The 18,078-nt window shown below is 52.8% G+C and overlaps 6 protein-coding genes across 6 annotated transcripts; 4 read left to right on the forward strand and 2 right to left on the reverse strand.

Moving 5' to 3' along the window:
- Window positions 1–820: 820 nt before the first annotated feature.
- Window positions 821–3,433, forward strand: CORC01_01377 (methyltransferase domain-containing protein; the record flags this gene model as incomplete). Its single annotated transcript, XM_022613033.1, has 4 exons — window positions 821–864; window positions 1,249–1,471; window positions 1,908–1,994; window positions 2,912–3,433. 4 exons carry the CDS (start codon window positions 821–823, stop codon window positions 3,431–3,433), a joined length of 876 nt encoding a protein of 291 aa, XP_022480461.1.
- A 138-nt stretch (window positions 3,434–3,571) lies between these two features.
- CORC01_01378 (phosphoglycerate mutase) lies at window positions 3,572–4,752 on the reverse strand (the record flags this gene model as incomplete). The annotated part of the gene is made up of 4 exons (XM_022613034.1): window positions 3,572–3,650; window positions 3,702–3,920; window positions 4,146–4,409; window positions 4,574–4,752. The coding sequence occupies 4 exons, from the start codon at window positions 4,750–4,752 to the stop codon at window positions 3,572–3,574; spliced, it is 741 nt and encodes a 246-aa protein (XP_022480462.1).
- A 1,435-nt stretch (window positions 4,753–6,187) lies between these two features.
- Window positions 6,188–7,182, forward strand: CORC01_01379 (uncharacterized protein; the record flags this gene model as incomplete). The annotated part of the gene is made up of 3 exons (XM_022613035.1): window positions 6,188–6,719; window positions 6,879–6,955; window positions 7,024–7,182. 3 exons carry the CDS (start codon window positions 6,188–6,190, stop codon window positions 7,180–7,182), a joined length of 768 nt encoding a protein of 255 aa, XP_022480463.1.
- Window positions 7,183–7,624: 442 nt separating this feature from the next.
- On the reverse strand, window positions 7,625–9,378 carry CORC01_01380 (ubiquitin carboxyl-terminal hydrolase; the record flags this gene model as incomplete). The annotated part of the gene is made up of 2 exons (XM_022613036.1): window positions 7,625–9,309; window positions 9,363–9,378. 2 exons carry the CDS (start codon window positions 9,376–9,378, stop codon window positions 7,625–7,627), a joined length of 1,701 nt encoding a protein of 566 aa, XP_022480464.1.
- A 762-nt stretch (window positions 9,379–10,140) lies between these two features.
- On the forward strand, window positions 10,141–10,917 carry CORC01_01381 (ARP2/3 complex 20 kDa subunit; the record flags this gene model as incomplete). The annotated part of the gene is made up of 5 exons (XM_022613037.1): window positions 10,141–10,143; window positions 10,200–10,526; window positions 10,631–10,756; window positions 10,809–10,853; window positions 10,909–10,917. The coding sequence occupies 5 exons, from the start codon at window positions 10,141–10,143 to the stop codon at window positions 10,915–10,917; spliced, it is 510 nt and encodes a 169-aa protein (XP_022480465.1).
- A 2,110-nt stretch (window positions 10,918–13,027) lies between these two features.
- Window positions 13,028–15,726, forward strand: CORC01_01382 (uncharacterized protein; the record flags this gene model as incomplete). The annotated part of the gene is made up of 5 exons (XM_022613038.1): window positions 13,028–13,324; window positions 13,390–14,478; window positions 14,534–14,950; window positions 15,005–15,391; window positions 15,481–15,726. 5 exons carry the CDS (start codon window positions 13,028–13,030, stop codon window positions 15,724–15,726), a joined length of 2,436 nt encoding a protein of 811 aa, XP_022480466.1.
- Between the last annotated feature and the right edge of the window lie 2,352 nt (window positions 15,727–18,078).

The following is an 18,078-nucleotide window of genomic DNA, read 5'->3' on the forward strand; positions in this document are numbered from 1 at the left end:
CTAGTTCGCCGTTTCCCCCTTCCGCCTTGGATTCAGGCACTTCGACTGAACTCCTGCCAGAACCGGACGGGAGAATCCACAATACTGATCGTGCCCCGGAAGTCCTTGCCCCGTGCCATCCCAGTCTCATACACGTCAAGTCACGTGATACGGCAAGTGCTGCTTAGTTGTTGTATGAAGACGCTTCAGGTGTTACTTTCCCTCGCTACCCGCCCGTGTCCCGTCTCTCGAGTCTCTTGCCAACGGTGCCTCCACAGTTTTTTCGTTCCCCGCTCCGGTACTCTTTTCGTTCCCCCATTATTCCAGTCGGGAACCACCTCCGGGAGGGTCCATTGGGTTTATGCGGACTGGAGACTTTTTTTTCCACTCGCCGAGTTTCCAAACCTATCAACCCCCCCCCCCCTCCCCGGCCGGATCTTTTCCGCGGACCTTACCGGACACTATGAAGTGACCGAAAACTCTCCGCGCAAAAAGGAATAAAAGCAACGTCATTTGGTGGTTGGGCACGCATCGGTCATTAGGCCGTTGAAGATCAACAACTCTGACATATTGGTTCTTTTTTCTTCTGGCATCTGAGTACCTGGAGACGGGAATCCTTGCCCAGCGAGCCGGGGTGGTTTTTTTTTCCTTTTGGACCTTTCTTCTTCTTTTTTTATCCTCCAATCAGAAGACGGATAACATTGAGGAGGGGAAAAGAAACGAATTCCCGAACCAGATTTCGATAACCCTGGATAGACGGACGGACAGGCCGGAACACAGGAATCTTTGCCGGAAAAACAAGCGCCCACTTCTAGTTACCGAATATCTCCCCATCGACATTATGGCTGAGAATGACACTGCCAGCGCCAATAAGGCTTACTTCAAGTGCGTATACAAAACCTACAAATACACACAAATACACATACACACAGACCCCCCTCCCGGTCTCTTTGTCGTCGTCCTTTCAGGGCGATGGAGGAAGGGACGGGGCCAGGACAGGATAACTCGAGTAACATCCGATTTGTCCGCATTCACTTCCCCGGGTCCCTGCAGATATGCAACACGACACAACACCCTGCCTCTCATTTTAACTCGCAATATACGACTGCTTTAAACCCCCATTTCTAGGAAATGTTCAATGTGTATGAAAAAAGTTGTTCAAATGCCTTTTCCTTGCTTGGACATTGTGTCCCCCCCCTCCCACCATTTCCCAGCAAATGAGAAAGATCGAAAGCACCCAAATTGGCTAACACCACCGACCGTGAGTAGTAAGCTAGCAGCAGAGTACGACGCAAAGTACGAAAAGACCATTTTGCAGCTCGAAAAGGAGGTCCGCATACGCAAGGACTTTATTGGTGCGGATTGGGTTAGTGAAGATGATGATGATGACGAGGAGGACGATGATGAGGGCGCTGTAACACAGCCCACGGCGGCAAACAGCCGGCCGGTGAGACTTCTCGACTACGCTTGTGGAACGGGTTTGATATCGAGGGTGAGTCCTTTGTTTTCTAATTTTCTTTGGGGGGGGGGGGGTGGAGGGCGCGCTGCCAGCGGGCGCCGTGGCGCGGGCGAGCGTGGGGTGGGGTGGTGTCGCTCTCGTTGTTGGTCGGGTGGGGTGCGGGGGGGCTGTTTTTTGGTTTGTTTGTGTCGGTGGGGGGGGGGGGGGGGGGGTAACAGTTATTTCCTGTAACCTTTACTACTGTTTGTGAGTGGGAGTTCATTCTCTCGAATACTCCCCGATTTGTGTTCTGTTCGTAACGCAATTTTGTCTGCTCTGTTTCAAATGTTGTGTATTTCTTATCGTGTAACATGCCACCCGTTTTATATATGATGCTTCTTTTTCTTATTCTCAAGTGTACAGCATACTTTGCGTGCAGAAACGATGTTTGAGTGTAGTTGGACTTGTCGCTAATTTGAAATGACGGCAGGCCCTCGCGAGGTTCACGACGCATTGTGTCGGCATAGATATTTCCGAAAACATGGTGGCAGCTTACAACACCCGGGCCGAGAACCAGGTAAGTTGAAGTTGATATGAGTTGAACAAGGCGAGAGAGAGAGAGAGAGAGAGAGAGCCAAAATGGCTCGATTTTCCATTTCCAGTCATTGTCTCTGCGTATACATCACCACCCTCCCCCCTTTCCCCCCTTCTATCGTTCTATGTATTTCAATCTGCCCACGATCAGTGTCTGTCAAGGTGGAGAGGGAGAGGGAGAGGTAGCGGTTTGAAAAAGGTCTACACCAGACCAAAAAGACCAGACCATGGGGCCGCAAAAGACACAGAGAACAGACCGGATCGTTCGCCTCACACGGATACTCACGGACTCGTTTCGGCAAAAAGCACAGACAATCTTCTGGGGAATTGAGAAATGGCTGTGTGTTGTGTGCGGCGAAGGAAAAGTCAAACCCCCCCGTCTGAGCGCCGTGCCGTCGTCCATGATGATGAAGGTGGTGACCCCGTCCGTCCTCCTTTTCTCACACCTCATGTTGGTCTCATCTAAGCCCTGCTGACCACGAACCCCGCCATGACATGACGCGGACACCACGAAATCTCACTTTCTTTTGGTTTCTCATTCTGAACGCCCCCTCCCCCCCGACCTCTGTCTCTCACCCTACCCACCCCCCTCCCCTCCCTAAATCTCCCTAAATCTCATCTCATCCCATCTTTTCGACAGAGTTGCCGTCTCGGGCGAAGCTCCCGGCATACATACCCCTTCCTTACCCCCTCTCCTCTCTCAAATTCAGCCGTGGACCGAACAAGCCTGTGCGGTTGTGCGGGCGGCGGCGCACGGGAGATATTGCGTGACCAACCCTGCGCAAGTGCTGCAAAAAGTATACGAGACTTGGAGAAAACAGAGAGAAAGAAGAAAGGGAAAAAAAAGTGAAAAAAGCTCAGCTGACTAGATGACTGACATGTACTCCCCGCGACTAACAGGGTCTGAGCATCGACGAAATGCACGCCTATCAAGGCAACCTCACGGACCCGTCCGATCCGTCCCCGACAGCATTTGCCGACGAAGACGGTGACGGCGGCAACGGCGGCCGATTCCGCGACTTTGACGTCGCCGGCGTCGGCCTCGGCTTCCACCACTTTGTGGACCCGGAGCTTTCAGCCCGCCGCCTCGTCGAGAGGCTGCGGCCCGGCGGCGTCTTTCTCATTCTCGATTTTTTGCCGCATGGGGAGATTGACACGGCGCTGCCGGCCGCGCAAACCGTTATGCATCACGGCTTCTCGGAGGAGAGGATGCGGTTCATTTTTGAGCAAGCTGGTGCGGGTAAAGATTTTGCAATGGAGGAGCTTGGGAGAGGTGTCGTTTTTGGAGGGCATGGACACGGGCATGGACATGATCATGGACATGGACATAGCCACGGGGAGGAAAAGGGGCATGATCATGGCCACAGTTCAGGGCAGGGGATGAAGAGACGGGTGTTTCTGGCGCGGGGAACCAAGGCTTAGATGTTGATGGGCTCACGTGGTCATGAATTTCAAAAGTGAACTTTGGCTTGTACCACTACTCCAGACGCAGCCGACCGGGACCACACTTGTGAATGTCGTGCCGCCCACTGTGTTCAACAGCTATATGGCCTATGCCTGCTACTCTTTATCACTGACATCAACAGCAAAGGCACCTCCAAGCAGAATAGCAGGCTCTTCAATGCTGTGATGCTCGTAGCTGTTTCCTGATCAGTCTGGCTCACGTCAACCAAGATGCTTCGCGACTCACCTCAAAGTACCGACACCGCCGGCCTCGAGCAAGAACGCCGGTCCGTCCTGCAGCGTCTTGCCGGCCCAGCGCATGGCAAAGGCACGGAGGATGTGGCCGTGGGCAATGATGAGCACGTCTCCGTTGGCTGCGTTCTTGTTGCCAATGACGGGACTATGCCACCTGTCGCGAATGTCCTTGATCAGGCGGTCCAGACGTTCCGTCACATCCTGAGGGCTCCTGCGGGGTGTTAGCGAGGCAACCCAAGGTTGAAATCCCCGTTGGCCGTACACGGGACTTCTCATCACGTGGATGATCCAGATGTAAAGTTTTGAAGCAGCACTCAAGTCGACAATTTTTCCCCACTTTGATGGCTAGCTAATTGACGACGCCGTCTCGGGGAAACACCACGAGCTAACCGGTATGGATGGAGAGAGCACATCAGGGGAAGGAGAAGAGACTTACTCGCCGCCCGGGCAGCCATCGCGCCAGATGTCCCAGGTCTCAGACAGACCCTGCTCCTTTCGGATGCGGCGGATCTCCGGCGACGTGATACCCTCGTAGTCGCCGTAGTCCCATTCGCGAATGTCCTCGGTGACCTCGACGCAAGCATTGCAGTGCGGGCCGTTGCCCTCGACCTCCCCGTGGTTCTTCCAGGGGAGGCTGTCGTCGATGCCAAGATTCAGGAGCTCAAAGGTGCGTTGGGCGCGCTTGCGAGGGGAGACGTAGCTGACTTGGAGTTTAGCAGGAGCTCATACTGAAATGGAATGATGCTGAGGTTGATCGGGAGTGCAAGGTGACGTCACTTGATGTAGACCGCCAGACATGTGTTTGAGTAGGACTCCAGGCCAAAGAAGTGAGTGTGCTCTTGGTGAGGCTCATTGGATACATACATGTGAGAGATCCTTTTGGGCACGATGAGGCGGTCACTCCCCACCAGGGCGCGGCCGGTGGCTCGCACACGCTTCTCACCGTTGGCAGTGAGTGGGATGTCGGTGCTACCGGTATGCCGGCCGTTGAGAGACCACTCCGTCTCGCCGTGACGGATGACGAAGGCGCGGGGAGTTGTCATGGCGGCGGTGCAACAAAATTTTCGCAAAGCCGAATCAACAGCGGGTGTAAGTAACCTCGAATGGGTGAGTGGGAATATTATGCGATCTCTACCGATGCCAAAGTTTTTCGGAGTCTAGTGGATGACGGCGCAGGGACGCCCAAGTCAGCATGGTCCTGTCGCAGCAGCGAGATCTTTACGTGTGTATGTGTATGTGCTTGTGACGTTTTACGCATGAAAAAAAAGGCCCAGAATCTGAAATGGAATGGTGGGTTGTGGATGAGAGCAAGTTGAGACGGACGGGCTCGACATAACGTTTCTGCTTTTGCAGATTTTGGCTCAGCCGTTCCGCCCTTCCCGCCTTCGCACCCCATCTCAGCTCAGTTCAGAGCATTTCTGAGACTTCACGGAAGCAGAGAGGACGTTGGCCATGGCACACCTCATCGGGGGGTTGTTTCCTGCAAGTGCCAACTCTGGCGGATAAGTCCATGGTCCATGGCCAATATCCAACAATATCAGCCAACTTGGGCTCAGGCCATGCGGGGGTGGCAGTGATGGATCCCTTCTCAACCGCTTTTTCGTGTCGCGTGTCTGATGTTTCTTCTCGTGTCTCCGATCCTGACAACTGAGAAGACGAGTCTTTCCCAACCCTCTTACTGGCCCTTGTAACATCTCTCCATGCTCCAGCATCGATACGGTGGCAGTCCGCGCTTCTCGCGTGCACTTGCCGCAGAATGCGTCCCATCTCCCCGTCGTCATCCGGCTTTGTGACATGTGTCTGGTTTTATGCAGCCCAGGGTAGGTCGGGATGGCCATGGGGGGGAAATGTGAGAGTGCCTTTTGGGCTTGTAGCAAACGGAGATCCTCTGTAGTTTCAGCAAGGGCTGTAACGAGCAGGGGTCGCACCAGAACCCCACACGGAAGAGAAGTACCTGGACGTAATCACTGCTCCAAGGGAAAGATGCGACGACTTGTCTTTGCTTGACGGAAGGAAATAGACGAGAAAGACCTGGGGGATGATGATGGTATGGCGAATGTGAGATTTGAAGACTCAAGGAAGGGAAGATGGACGCTGCAAGGGCGTAGGGATGAATGGTGAGAGGGAAGGAATAAGGAGGGAGAGGAGATGCTCTCACGAAGTTTGTTTCAACGCACCAGCAAGAAGTGGGAATGAATAAGCCCGTTTGAGGATGCCCTGGGCAGCGAAAAAAAACGCGGATGGGGTCCTGACGGTGGTTCTTACTCGGCTTCTCTTATCTCTAAATCCTTTCGCTCGCTTCAGGGTCGTAATGGCGCAATCGACAAAAAGCTCAAGGTCTCCCACACTCTCTAGTTGTTCGACAGTGTTTTTTTCCCCGGGTGTATTGTAGCTCCTTCGTCCAGGACGTTGCACGGGATCACTTCTTATGAGCCTTTTCCCCCCCCCCTCTCAACTAGATTATCCGCAACATCAGTAATGACCCGAAGCGACGACGTCACGCCAACCCCGGCACTGACAGGACGATTACTAAGAGCGCTGGGGCTCCCTTCGTCTTCTCTCTCTCGGCGCCAACGTCTGCAGCGGGGCCTCTGCCACGGCGTTTCTACCACCGTCTGGGCTGCGACCGAGACTACCTGGACTACCGACACAACAGACGCGAACGCGCTGGAGCTCATTGCTTGGCCGTACTCTACGCCCGCCCCCGCTACAGACCCGTCGACGCCGACTTGGACGACGACGACCGATTGCTGTTCCCCTAGCCGCGATTGCGCACACGACCCACTTGAAACAACGACCCGACGGCGGCATTCTCAACAACCACTCGACAGACCGCAGGGCCACAGGCGAGCTAATTCTCTCGATTCGACGACTACCGATCTTTCGACCGATTCTTCCTCTTCAACATCTTCGTCAGTCTCCTCACGATCTCGTTGGAACTTGTTCTCTTCAGCGACCAACGAATTGACGGCCTCAAACCGACGGTCCAACGGCGTGGATGACACGAGGAGTAAAAAATCGAGAGAAGTCTGGAGAGATTACTGGTAAAGCACCGACGCAAATCGAGAAGCAAAAAACCCAGCTTGAGAAGCCGAGAGGGGGGAGAGCTTCAAGCATAAAGACTGTGAAGATATGAGCGGCTTCACAAAATTTCGCGCTGGTCTCACAGCCGCCGGCTGCGCCGCCATCATCTTCACAGGTGCCACCTATGGCGCTGGCTTGAAGACGCAGAAGGAATGGAAAGAGGTGAGCGGAATAAAAGACTTTCTTTTGCGCAATAGCACCGTATGTACTAATGGACTCTTCCTCGTTAGGAACGGCAAAGCTTCTGGGGGTCTCCGTACGATGAGCAGATCTCCCTCCTGCAGGGCCAGCGTGGCCGGCTAGTCTCGGAGCGCCGGAATTGGGAGAGAAAGCTCGAGTATCTGGATGAGAGGATAAAAGAAAGAGAGGAGAAGAAGCCAGAAAGTTGACTGTCACCGACGTCGTAAAAAGTCTGATTTAGGGATATTCTGCAAAAGCCGACGAGATTTCGGCCTCGAGCAGTGACCACATTCACCGGGGATGGAATAGGTGTTGCTTCAACAGGACGCGCGCATATTGAGGCACAAGACGACGATCAGAGCCTGCGCAGAAGCGACCAGCCCACGCTCAGGGCCTTGGCGGGCGCCAAGGTAATTTTGTATAATCAGGTCCACCGACCATCCGCAAGCTGCACACAGGAGTAAAACATAATTGTAGCGATCACCATCTGTGTAATGAACAGCATCCATTACATTTATCCATCCGTCTGTCTATGCCCTAGAAGTGCTTTATCCCTTTGTCACCGGCTCGTTTTGCATGCCTCCCATATCCTCGTTATCGCTCGAAAACGCCAAGTTGATGCCCCCAAGAGCTCTGAGCAGCTGAATGTTCCTACTCGGTCTTGCCTTCATTGTCAATCGTCGGAAGAGGGATGGCCCGGTAGAGGCAGATGAGAGCAGAGTGTGACTCGCCACCACCCGCCAAGGCATCGATTTTGTCAGGCGTCACCTCAGACACCTTGTCGTCGTTGAACCACCACCAGTTTCCATCCTCCTCACCCTTCTTACCGGTCTTGGGATCGACAGGAGCAGTCTTCTTCACATAGGCGGTATAATGACCGCTGTCGGCACTCGCCCCCTGGTGAGTGACAACGCCGCGCAGCTCGTAGATTCCGGACTGGTTGGCGCCTTCATCCTTGGCCAGATCCTGGTTGACCAGAGCATAGAGCTCCTTCTTGGCAACAGTGAGAGCCGCGTCCTTCTCGGCTTCGACCTCAGCGTCGGTCTTGAAAGTCTCAGCCATTTCTGTGTCGCCATCAGAAGTGGTAGCAACGGGCTTTCCGGCTCTCTCGGCCTTCTTATCATTGGCCTTTTCCAGAGCCGTCTTGCCGTCGGGACCACCAGAAGCCCCGGCAACGTCGCCTCTGTCAGTAGGGTTGATCTTGCGTCTCTTGCGAGCCCGTTCAATGTCCTCTTCGTCCTTGCGAATCTCGCGAACCTTGTCGCGCACAGGAATGAGAGCCTTCTTCAGCTCATCGGTGCAGAACTCAACAACGTCAAGTTCGTGGGGGAAGGTGACCTTGCGCATGATCTTGGCTTTCTTCTGGACTTCCCGCTTCCAGAAGAATCGCACAAAGTGTACCGTGAGATACTTGGGCAGCCGTGAGATCTGCGACTTCTTGGTGTAAGTCGTGTCTCGATCCAGCACCGAAGACTTCTTCTCCAACTTCTCGGTCAAAGCAGCCATGATACCGTCGCGAAGGTGGTTGACAGTGGCGTCAATGTGGCAGTTGAGCTTGAGGAAAGATTCGGTTGACCTGACAGGCTCCTCTCCACCATCTCTGGCAGCCTGCTCGTCGACCTCGAGGGTTGACTGGAGTTCTCCAGCCATATAGCTGTCGATAAACGAGGAACCCTCAGACTCTGAGAGCTTCTGCTTCAATTGGGAAATGATCTGGGACCAGGCCTCCTCGGCATCCTGCTGAGCATAACCAGCTCCGGTCTTGGACTTCTCCGCGAACTGAGGGTATACCATGCGAAGTGTACTCAGGAAAGTCAACGGGGGAATCGCACCCTGTGTTTCCGACATGTTCTTATAGAGATCGGTAAGCTGAGTGGCGATGTCGGTCGAAGTTAGGCCAAAGCTACTGCTGGCACCACCGCTACCCGACTTGTGCGTGGTCAGGGCCGTCTGGAGCTCGGGGATCGATCGGAGGGTCTGGAGAGTTGAGTTGAGGTAGCAGGTGTTGCCCAGGTTGGTAAGGCCGGCGGGGGTCGCTCCTTCCTGTTGAGCTGCTTCGGCTTCGGTCATGTCCTCGACAAACTTGACTGCTTCCTTGGGTCGAGCGAGATCTGCGTTCTCTCCGGATGGCTTACCCATCATCATCAGTGTAGCGCCGGCCTTAAGGCCAAACTTGGCCATATCATCATCGTCCTTGACCTGCTTGCCCTTGACGAGAATCTTTTGTCGCTCGGGCTCAACGCCGGTCAGGCTGTAGAGCTGGTACTTGAAGGTTTCGCCATTGGAGGAGGTGTCGATCTCGACCTGGTACTTGGTGCCTTGGTGGCTAACAGTGACTGTTTGGAAAGTTAAACACCAGCGGATGCATTGTTGGAGCGATGGTGCTTACCAGGTATTGATGCCATCGTTTCCTTGTGATTCAGGTCGGCCTTGCTGCAAAGTTGAGGAATAGCTTTTGCAGTGTGTTGGGGGCAGAACCTCTTTGCTAAATGTGTTGCCGAAGGACAAGTTGGTTGAAGGCACCAGGTGGGTTGCGTCAACACCTACCAAGAATGGAACCTTGAGGTGGGCGAGCTTAAGGGAGGCAAGGTAGTACAAAGGACCACACGACAAGATAGCGGGGAAGCGGTGTACCTGCAGGGTCCGTTTCAGCTGCCGATTCGTTTATGTTAATATGCCCTTGCACCTGTCTCCTCTGTATGCGTTCGACGGTCTTCCAGCATCTTCGGGAGCAAGTACTCTTTGGAGGGTCTTTGAACTCCATGGCAAAGTATGCTTCTACTTCAATGAGAATATAATATGTGTAAATTACTCAAGTCTATCATGGAGCACAAGGCGTAACTAATGCAGTCCGTATTGCTCCTAGAAATTGAGCTTCCATTTCTGAATGCTTAAGTGTATATGCGGTATTATGCATGTAAAAGCCACAAGCGGGGGATCGCCACTACCTAACAAAGGAGCTTGATGATCACGTGAATCAGCCTTTGGCTGAATCAGCGAAGTGCGGTGACAGCTATGCGTAATGTGGAGCTAAGGTACGGCGATGCTACCAGCCCCACTACGAAACGTCAGGCTTCCGGCTGAGCCAACCTCACGAGCCCCGCGGTCAACATATAACTCCAACCTCTCCCATCACCAAAGGTTGGACGCGGCCACGTCTCGTCATCATGGTTAGTTGACGCTTGCAATTGGATGAGCATGACCTGTACTAACAGTTCTGCCATAGTCTCAATCCCTGCGACCCTACCTCCAGGCCGTCAGGAGCAGTCTGACGGCCGCCCTGACGCTCTCCAACTTCGCTTCCCAAACCGCCGAACGTCACAATGTCCCGGAGATCGAGGCTCAAACGTCTCCTGAAGTCCTTCTGACGCCTTTAACGATTGCTCGAAACGAAAACGAGCGAGTTCTGATCGAGCCGAGTATCAACTCTGTGCGGATATCCATCAAGATCAAGCAGGCAGACGAGATCGAGCATATCCTCGTCCACAAGTTCACTCGCTTCCTGACACAGAGAGCCGAGTCATTTTTCATACTGAGAAGGAAGCCCATTAAGGTACGAGGCACATTATGAAAGCGGCTAGCGGAGCTCCTCGGAGAGTCAATGCTACGTGGCTAGCAACATCCATTTGAAAAGATCGCACTGACATGATGTACTAGGGATACGATATTTCATTCCTGATTACGAATTTCCACACCGAGGAGATGCTGAAGCACAAGCTGGTCGACTTTATTATCCAATTCATGGAGGAGGTTGATAAGGAGATTTCGGAAATGAAGCTCTTCGTACGTTTCTTCAACCAATTCTTACACTATGGCAGTTTCTGACATTATACAGTTGAATGCGAGAGCCAGATTCGTTGCCGAATCTTTCCTGACTCCCGTAAGTCATTTTCAACGTTACAGCATTATCATGACACAACTGACAGTCTCCTTAGTTCGATTAAAATACCCTACATCACGCGTTGTACATGCCAGAAGGTCGAATTCAAACCTTGAGAGGCCAGCATCGTATCAATCAAACGAAAATCTCGGCCATGCTGCAGTCATGGACCGGAACTATGAGTTGGAGTTGGATGTTGGCTCGAGCGCTCCCGGAATGCCGGGATCCACAATGGTTCCAACCTTGATTTTGGTCCGCAAATCCGGGGCCGAGTGGGAATAGCGACATGGGACCTCTATTTTGATACACAATTACAATTATGACCACAACCCTCTCCGGACCAATCAATGCATTTATCAGTGCTGCGTGTTCTGATGTATTTCGTTTGGCTTGCTCATGAACACAATCGAGGAAGTCTGAATGTCCATGGGGGGTATTACGGGATGTGATCTCAAATGTTCGGAAACGACAACTACATAATTGGACTCAAAGCGGCCAAGCTAACCTCTTCTTGAAGCGACAAGACATTTTCCAATTGAACCTCATCTTTGAATAGTATCTTGCCGTCACGAAGGAGATGACTTCACACAGACTCATCAAAGTGTCATGTCGATGGCTTGCCCGACGTTAAGGCCCCAATGTAATTGAGGAGCTACAGGTTGCTATGTGCAGATGGAATTGGCCTTTCTCTTCCCCAGGAGGACGGTATGGCGCCCAATCCCTTTACTGGGTAACAATTGTGCGCCTTTGTTCAACCCAATCCTGCCACTGTTGTCGTCTATCCTCGTCGTCTTGTCCCGTCCTGCAACCACTGTCTATATATTCACCTCGAGCCCACAAGATGGGCTATGACGGAATACGCAATCACTGATCCAGCTGCTGCATTGATTTACTTCTAGTCCCCAAATCAGAAGCCTCTCTTTCCTTCACATCTCTTCCCTCTACTCCCACTCTTTTCCCCTTCACCACCCCACCTCAACCTTCTTCCCACTTCTCCTTCCCATCTCACACAATAAATCAGCAATTCCCTTTTGCGTCATCAAAACAATCAACGATCAGGTCTTAGGTACAATCCTGTACTCAAAGCATCAATTCCACAGCCTTCGGGGCCTACTGATCTTACTGGCCATCGTAGCCTACACAACTGAAAATATCCTCAGTGTTCGCCTCTGCCTCGTTCCGCTTGCTTGCTTCTCACGAGCCGGTTCAGCCGTTGGTAAGCTTTTTATCAATTTATTTTTCACCATAAACTTCTACGGTCTCTGTTTTAGGAAGCAGCAATCGGTTGGCATCAAGCTCCTTTCACCCTGCTTTCCCTGTTCATCGTCCCACCTTCCCCTCTCCTTCCTTCCTTCCTTTCCTCCAAGCTTTACTTGATGGTGAGCTTGTGCACTCTTTTTCCGCCCCCACCACTCCGTCATAATTTTATCCCTTTTGCCTTTCTACATCTTTCTTTCTCATACCTTTCCATCAGCGGGTTTTTGCGAGAGCATCCTCCGATCACTGTAGGGTGATTTCTACGTGCTTTCTTGGGCTAGCCTGCTGTTCCAGCAGCGAGAGTGAGTTGAGACCTTCACTACACATCCACCTTGTTCTATCATCCGACAAATCTTCATCGCACCTCTTGCTTAGCGATGAGAATCTTCCCTGCTTCTTCCGTCTGTTCCCTCGTTATCAATTGACCACAGAGAAGCGACGAAAGCTTCCTTGGACGAAACAGAATCACGCTACCTGAGCAATCTCTGCGAGGAGTTGGTGAAGGCGACCGCTGTGGAGAGTCACTCAACTGGCCCCCTCCATTTTTTGTTCAGACTACCAAATTCACCAAATTTCGTCTTTCCTGCGTGTGTCACCTTGGGTTCGTCACCTCGAGCTCTTCGCCTTGCGTGCTCCCGCTTGTTCTGGCATTTTCTGCTCCCGCCTCTTCACTCCCTTTGCTCTCGCATTGTCCTTGTCCCTCGAGGGGCACCCTCACCCCTTTTTCAAACTTACTCTTGCCCAGCATTGGTTTTCAAAATTCTTCACCTTGGCTGCTTAATCACTAACCTCATACTCCTAGAGCACTTACTGTCACCACACACATCCATCACATCTACTGCCACAAGCATAGCTTATCAACATCATTCTTGTTCTCCTTGTTCAAGAACCAGGATTACGCCTGAGTATTGCTCATCATGGTCTACTCTAAGGTATCTGGCATGAACCAGAAGATGGATCACCAGCAGATGCGGCAGCAATTGCGCAACCATGTCCGTCAGCATGGAATGAAGCCTAGCGACCTGCCGGAGTTTGTCATTGAGAATGGAGACTACGACAGTGAGCCTGGCGGCGCTCGCCTCGATGTTGACCCTTTCGGTCATAACCTGAACAATCACCAGGCTCAGAATTATATCTTGGCCAGCTCCAACCTGAACCCCTCGTCCTCGCCTTGGATGCCCAATACTTCTCCAGCTCAACAGACCATCAGCAAGGTAGATATTCCCAACATCTCGATACTCTCTTCTCAGCAACATTCCACCCTAACACCCACCTTCAGATTGATCAGCCCGAGATTGCTGAGCTTGACGGTACTCCTAAGTATCCCAGCACCAACGGCAAATTTCAGAGCCGTCCATCGATTCCCACTCAGACCTTCGGATCTGGCTCGAACGGTGCTGCCTCCTACTTTGGCGGACCAGTTGGAAACGGTTACCGCGTTGCTCTTCCCAAGATGACCAGCTCCCACTTCGACTCTAACGCCCCCGGCCAGGCAAACTATGGCCAGCTCACCGGCAGCGCCTCCATGGGAAATTTGGGTATTCAGACCCCTGTCCGCCAGAACGACGGTGGCTTTCTCTACAGCCAGGGCGGCATAGAAGCCACTGATCACACTGCTGATGTTGTCAGTCCCGGCAGCGACACCCCCAAGGCTGTTGGCAACAGTGGTCTCATGACGGAGCCGCGCAACTTCGCTCCGCGAACCATGAGCCACCTTGGAGCGCCTCCCAAGTTCAACTTGAACAAGGGAAGTAATGGTGTCAACACTCCTGCTTCGGACACGCAAGATCCCTTCGTGTCTTCCGCTTCGCAGAGTAGCGCTGCTCAGCCGCCGGTGTTTGGATCGCAGATCGACACCACCCACTTGCTCGCAACTGGCCAGCTTCCTTTCCCTGCCGCTACAGGCGATACTTTGCACTTTGACAGTCTTCCTCGCGATGACTCTGAGGCATCCGCCCCGAACAGCACTACCACTCAGGTCCACCAGCTCAACTCCGAAAATGGAGGACGTGCTATCGACGTCCAGAACATGCCTGCCCAGCAGTTGGGATCTTACCAGGCCCAGCTCCAGACTCTGCCTCTTGCTGGAAACAATGTGGCAATCGTTCCTTACCACGTCCCTTACCAGGTCCCTTACCAGTCATCTTACCACGGCGGCTACCAGCTCCAGAATGATGCTGCGAACTACGATGCCACGGTCCCCGACTACATCCGCGCTCAGAGATCGATGCAGCTGAACCGCCTCACCGCTGGTCCTACCGGCCGACCTAGCGCTAACGAGGCCATGCATCAAATGAACTTCCCGTTCGTTGAGCCTATCAACCGCGCAACCAACTTCCTGGTCCGTGGAGTCATCAAGATTGGAAACGTTTGTTCCCCTGGGGCCTTACTTGTCGTTATCATAGACACTAACACGTGACTAGATTCCTTTCGTTACCAACCGCTCCGAGATCATTGCAATCCTGGGTCGTAACTCTCGTATGCTCAATGACAGTGATGAGCCGGTCCACATCATTATGGAACGTGTCACTGGCAAAACCACTGACGCATACGTCGAGTTCCACACCCTTGAGGATGCTTCGAAGGCCGTTGAGAAGCATCATCAGAACCTCAACCGTGGCCGAGTCACTCGAATCGGCCAGCGTCCTGTTGAGATCGAGCTCTCCAGCCAGGCTGCCCTCATGAAGGATCTGTTCCCCTCCGCCAAGGGTGTGTTCTGGGCTGGTCTTAACCCTCACATCCTTCCCAACAATGACGAGGAGCCTTGGGACAACTTCAAGGGTTTCGTGTCCAATGAGGAGATGACGATGCTCGTGAAGCACGTCGAGGTCCCCCACCGTGTAAGTTTCTCCAGCTTGGGAGCTTATGAGCCAATGACTGATCTCATTTTGTAGTCTCCCTTTTCGAAGGAGTGCCCTCAACGTCCTTTCGAGTGCCTCATCAGCACCCTTACCAAGTTCCCTTGGCAGATGAAGTCGAACGTCACTGTTCAGCAGCGTCACGCCATCCATAAGGCTACCTGCGATCTTCTGCGCATTCTCGTGGGTGGTATTCGCGATAAGCGTGATGAGGTCAACCTTACTCATCGTCTGTGTAAGCGAGTCGTGTCCGCGGCGATGCGCTGCGAGGGCTTCTCGGTGACCCAGAAGGACGGCATTGCGTACATTGTCGACATGAGTGAGATGGAGCAGCGTTCCTATGGCCAGCCGCGGTTCGCGGAGAGTTGGCGTCACCTCTACGTGCTGGTCCCCAAGACCGGTATTCCCTTGGATGTCATCGAGGTAAGTCATGCTCGAATCAGCTCGTCCTTCAATTTGGTATGATGGGATGTGGAAATCAAGAGTTTGAGTTAACCAGTCGTCTTTCGCAGTGGTACATTGCCGTCATCCGCGAGGAGACCACTCGTTTCCTGGAGATGCAGTCGTTCCAGGAGAAGTGCCAGACGTGCACCATCGGCGACACCACCGACGGTTACCTTGGCTTCTTTTGGCGCGAGCTGAACCACCGTGTGGGACCTGAGTTCGACCGCATGACTCTTGCGCAGCTTGCAATGCACGAGTACCAGACGATCGAGACGATTATCCGTCGCGCACTGGCTCCTGCCATCGGCCACTAATGTCGATTACAACAAACCTGGAAACAACACAAAGCAGACTAGGTGCTGAGATGGCTTTGCCTAATGAAGATTGCACACTGCTTCGAATTCTCCCTTGGCTCTGCTTATCTGCAAATCTGCTTTTGTGGCACTTAGCTTGGGGGTGGGCACTTCTCGTGATTTTGCACCGTAAGGTTGGTTGTTTCTTGAGCTCTATCTTTGGGGGTTGAAGGAGTCAAGGACTGGATTGAGGACTCGGAATCAGGATGGAATGAGTTGATTTGTCGCATGCTGGCATCTGGAAACGTGGAGGTTTCTGGGTTTCTTTCACAGGTGGGGGATGGGCTTCTGAGATTACCTTAATGAGATAGGGGTTCGAGTGGTTAGTTCTCTATACCCGATCAATAAGACCTCTAGAGCAGTTCTCTACATCTTCTGGTACCGACCGTTGCCCCCTGATTTCTTTGTTCTGGACGGGTTGAAACATTTCCGACAACGGTCGTTGGCAGCGCATGTCAGGTAGGCTGGCGCAGCTTTTGCGTGGCGTAAAGCCGGCGTTGAAGGGCTGACCGGGTGATGAGTGGGTTCGATTCCTAACGGCGTCACAAAAAGTAGGCCGTTTGACTAAAACACCAGTTGACGCCGATAGGGATCGAACCCAACTTACCTACCGTACTCAAGTTACCTCCGCTTTTCTAATGGAAACATCCCATCATGCGGTTGAGGTTGAAGTTGGCGAGTAGAATGCCTTAGTCAGCTGACACTAGACGCGGGACTCTCAGCTGGTGGACCAGTCAGAATGCCGCGAAGGAGTGGAGAAGGAGTACTAAAAGCTGCAGGTACCGCCTCGACCTGGAGCGGCATCGCCCGGTATAGTGCGGCAGCTGGTCCATTGGTCCTGCAAGCGGCAGGCGCAACCTGCCCTAGGAGTCGGTAGGACGACCCTCAGTGGGCATCTGGCAGCGGGCTTGCTGGGCGCTCTGCCGACCCGCTGCAATGGTCTCCCTGTTGTTGGCGGGAAGCACCTACCTCTGGCACGGGCCAACGGGGCGGGGCCCTTCCCCCTCGCCCTCCCCCTTCCTCGACTTCTTTTCTTAGATAGTACCTAATTAAGGAGTAAAGTATGAAAGGGTCGCTTGGGAGATCGCCGGGCTCGGAGGTGTAGGTATTCGTACTCTCTGGCACGACGCTTGTACTCACCTGGAAGTCGAGTCAATAGTCTGTGGCAGGAACAAGAAGGAAAAAGCCCCTGAAACATTTGATGGCGTGGATGGACGACTTGCTAGCGGCATTCGGCGGCGACTGCTGATTATGGCGGGGCCCATTGGCACTGCACATCCGGAAGTTGGAAGATCGGGGGCTGGGACTTCGAAGGGCTTGATGAGATTTCTGTTCTGCTGGAGAGTTGATCACTGGTGCTGCCTTAACTCACCATTTTGTGGTCCAGGTATTGCGCTCCCTCTGCCGTATACATCATACTGAACCACCACACACTGTGAGATTACATCGACCATCGACCGCTGATTAATCGAGTGACTCGAATAACTTGCGGTAAGGCTCAGTAGGGATGAAGGCTTATCAAGGCAATGGTCCTTGCTTGATTTTCCAATCCGACGAAGAAAATCGGTAACAAATAACAAAATCAACAAGTGGCCTTAATTTATGAAGCATGTTGGACGAGACAAGGAAAAAAGTAGGAAACAACTAATAGGAACAAGGAAGTCCTGGACAAGGAGTTACATGTCAGGACTGTGACTCCATCGAAGCTCTGTCGAAACAGAAGGCGCAAATCATCTGGAAAAAGAGGGTCCATCTCCACTCCACTCTCCCGTCTGCACAGGCCAGGATGAAGCCCAAGGCAGCCCAGCTGAGATTGCTTTTTAGAATTGGATGCGAGATGGATATGGTAGGTCGTGCAGTGGCAGCAGCAGCAGCAGCATCAATAATATTACGGACTGGATGATTTCATACCTCAAGTTTCCCCGAAAGTAATGCACGGAGGGGAGCACTCGAGACGGGAGCAAGGCAACGACCTGGAATCATGACAGGTACTTTACCTTACTTTGAGGTACCTTGGGTGCTTGGCTAAGGTACTTATGAGAGTATGGATAGCCTAATGATGAGAATAAGGGTGAAGAAAGTAAGGTAGGAAGGTAGGTACCTACCTCCCTTGGGATAGGACCCTTGGACTGGGTGACTAGGTTCAGTTTTGGGTTCCATTGCTCTTTCCCGTTGCTGTTGCTGCCACAACTCCTCGTTGCCGCTCTTGTGGTCTGTTTGTTGCTGCCACTTTCCGTCTCCCATCAGATCCAAATACTTTAGTACACCAGCGTACCTCGTACCTTTGGAAATTCCGACCTTTTCAACTCCCAT

The sequence above is a fragment of the Colletotrichum orchidophilum genome (assembly GCF_001831195.1).
Source record: "Colletotrichum orchidophilum strain IMI 309357 chromosome Unknown Scaffold_7.1, whole genome shotgun sequence".
NCBI lineage: Eukaryota > Fungi > Ascomycota > Sordariomycetes > Glomerellales > Glomerellaceae > Colletotrichum > Colletotrichum orchidophilum.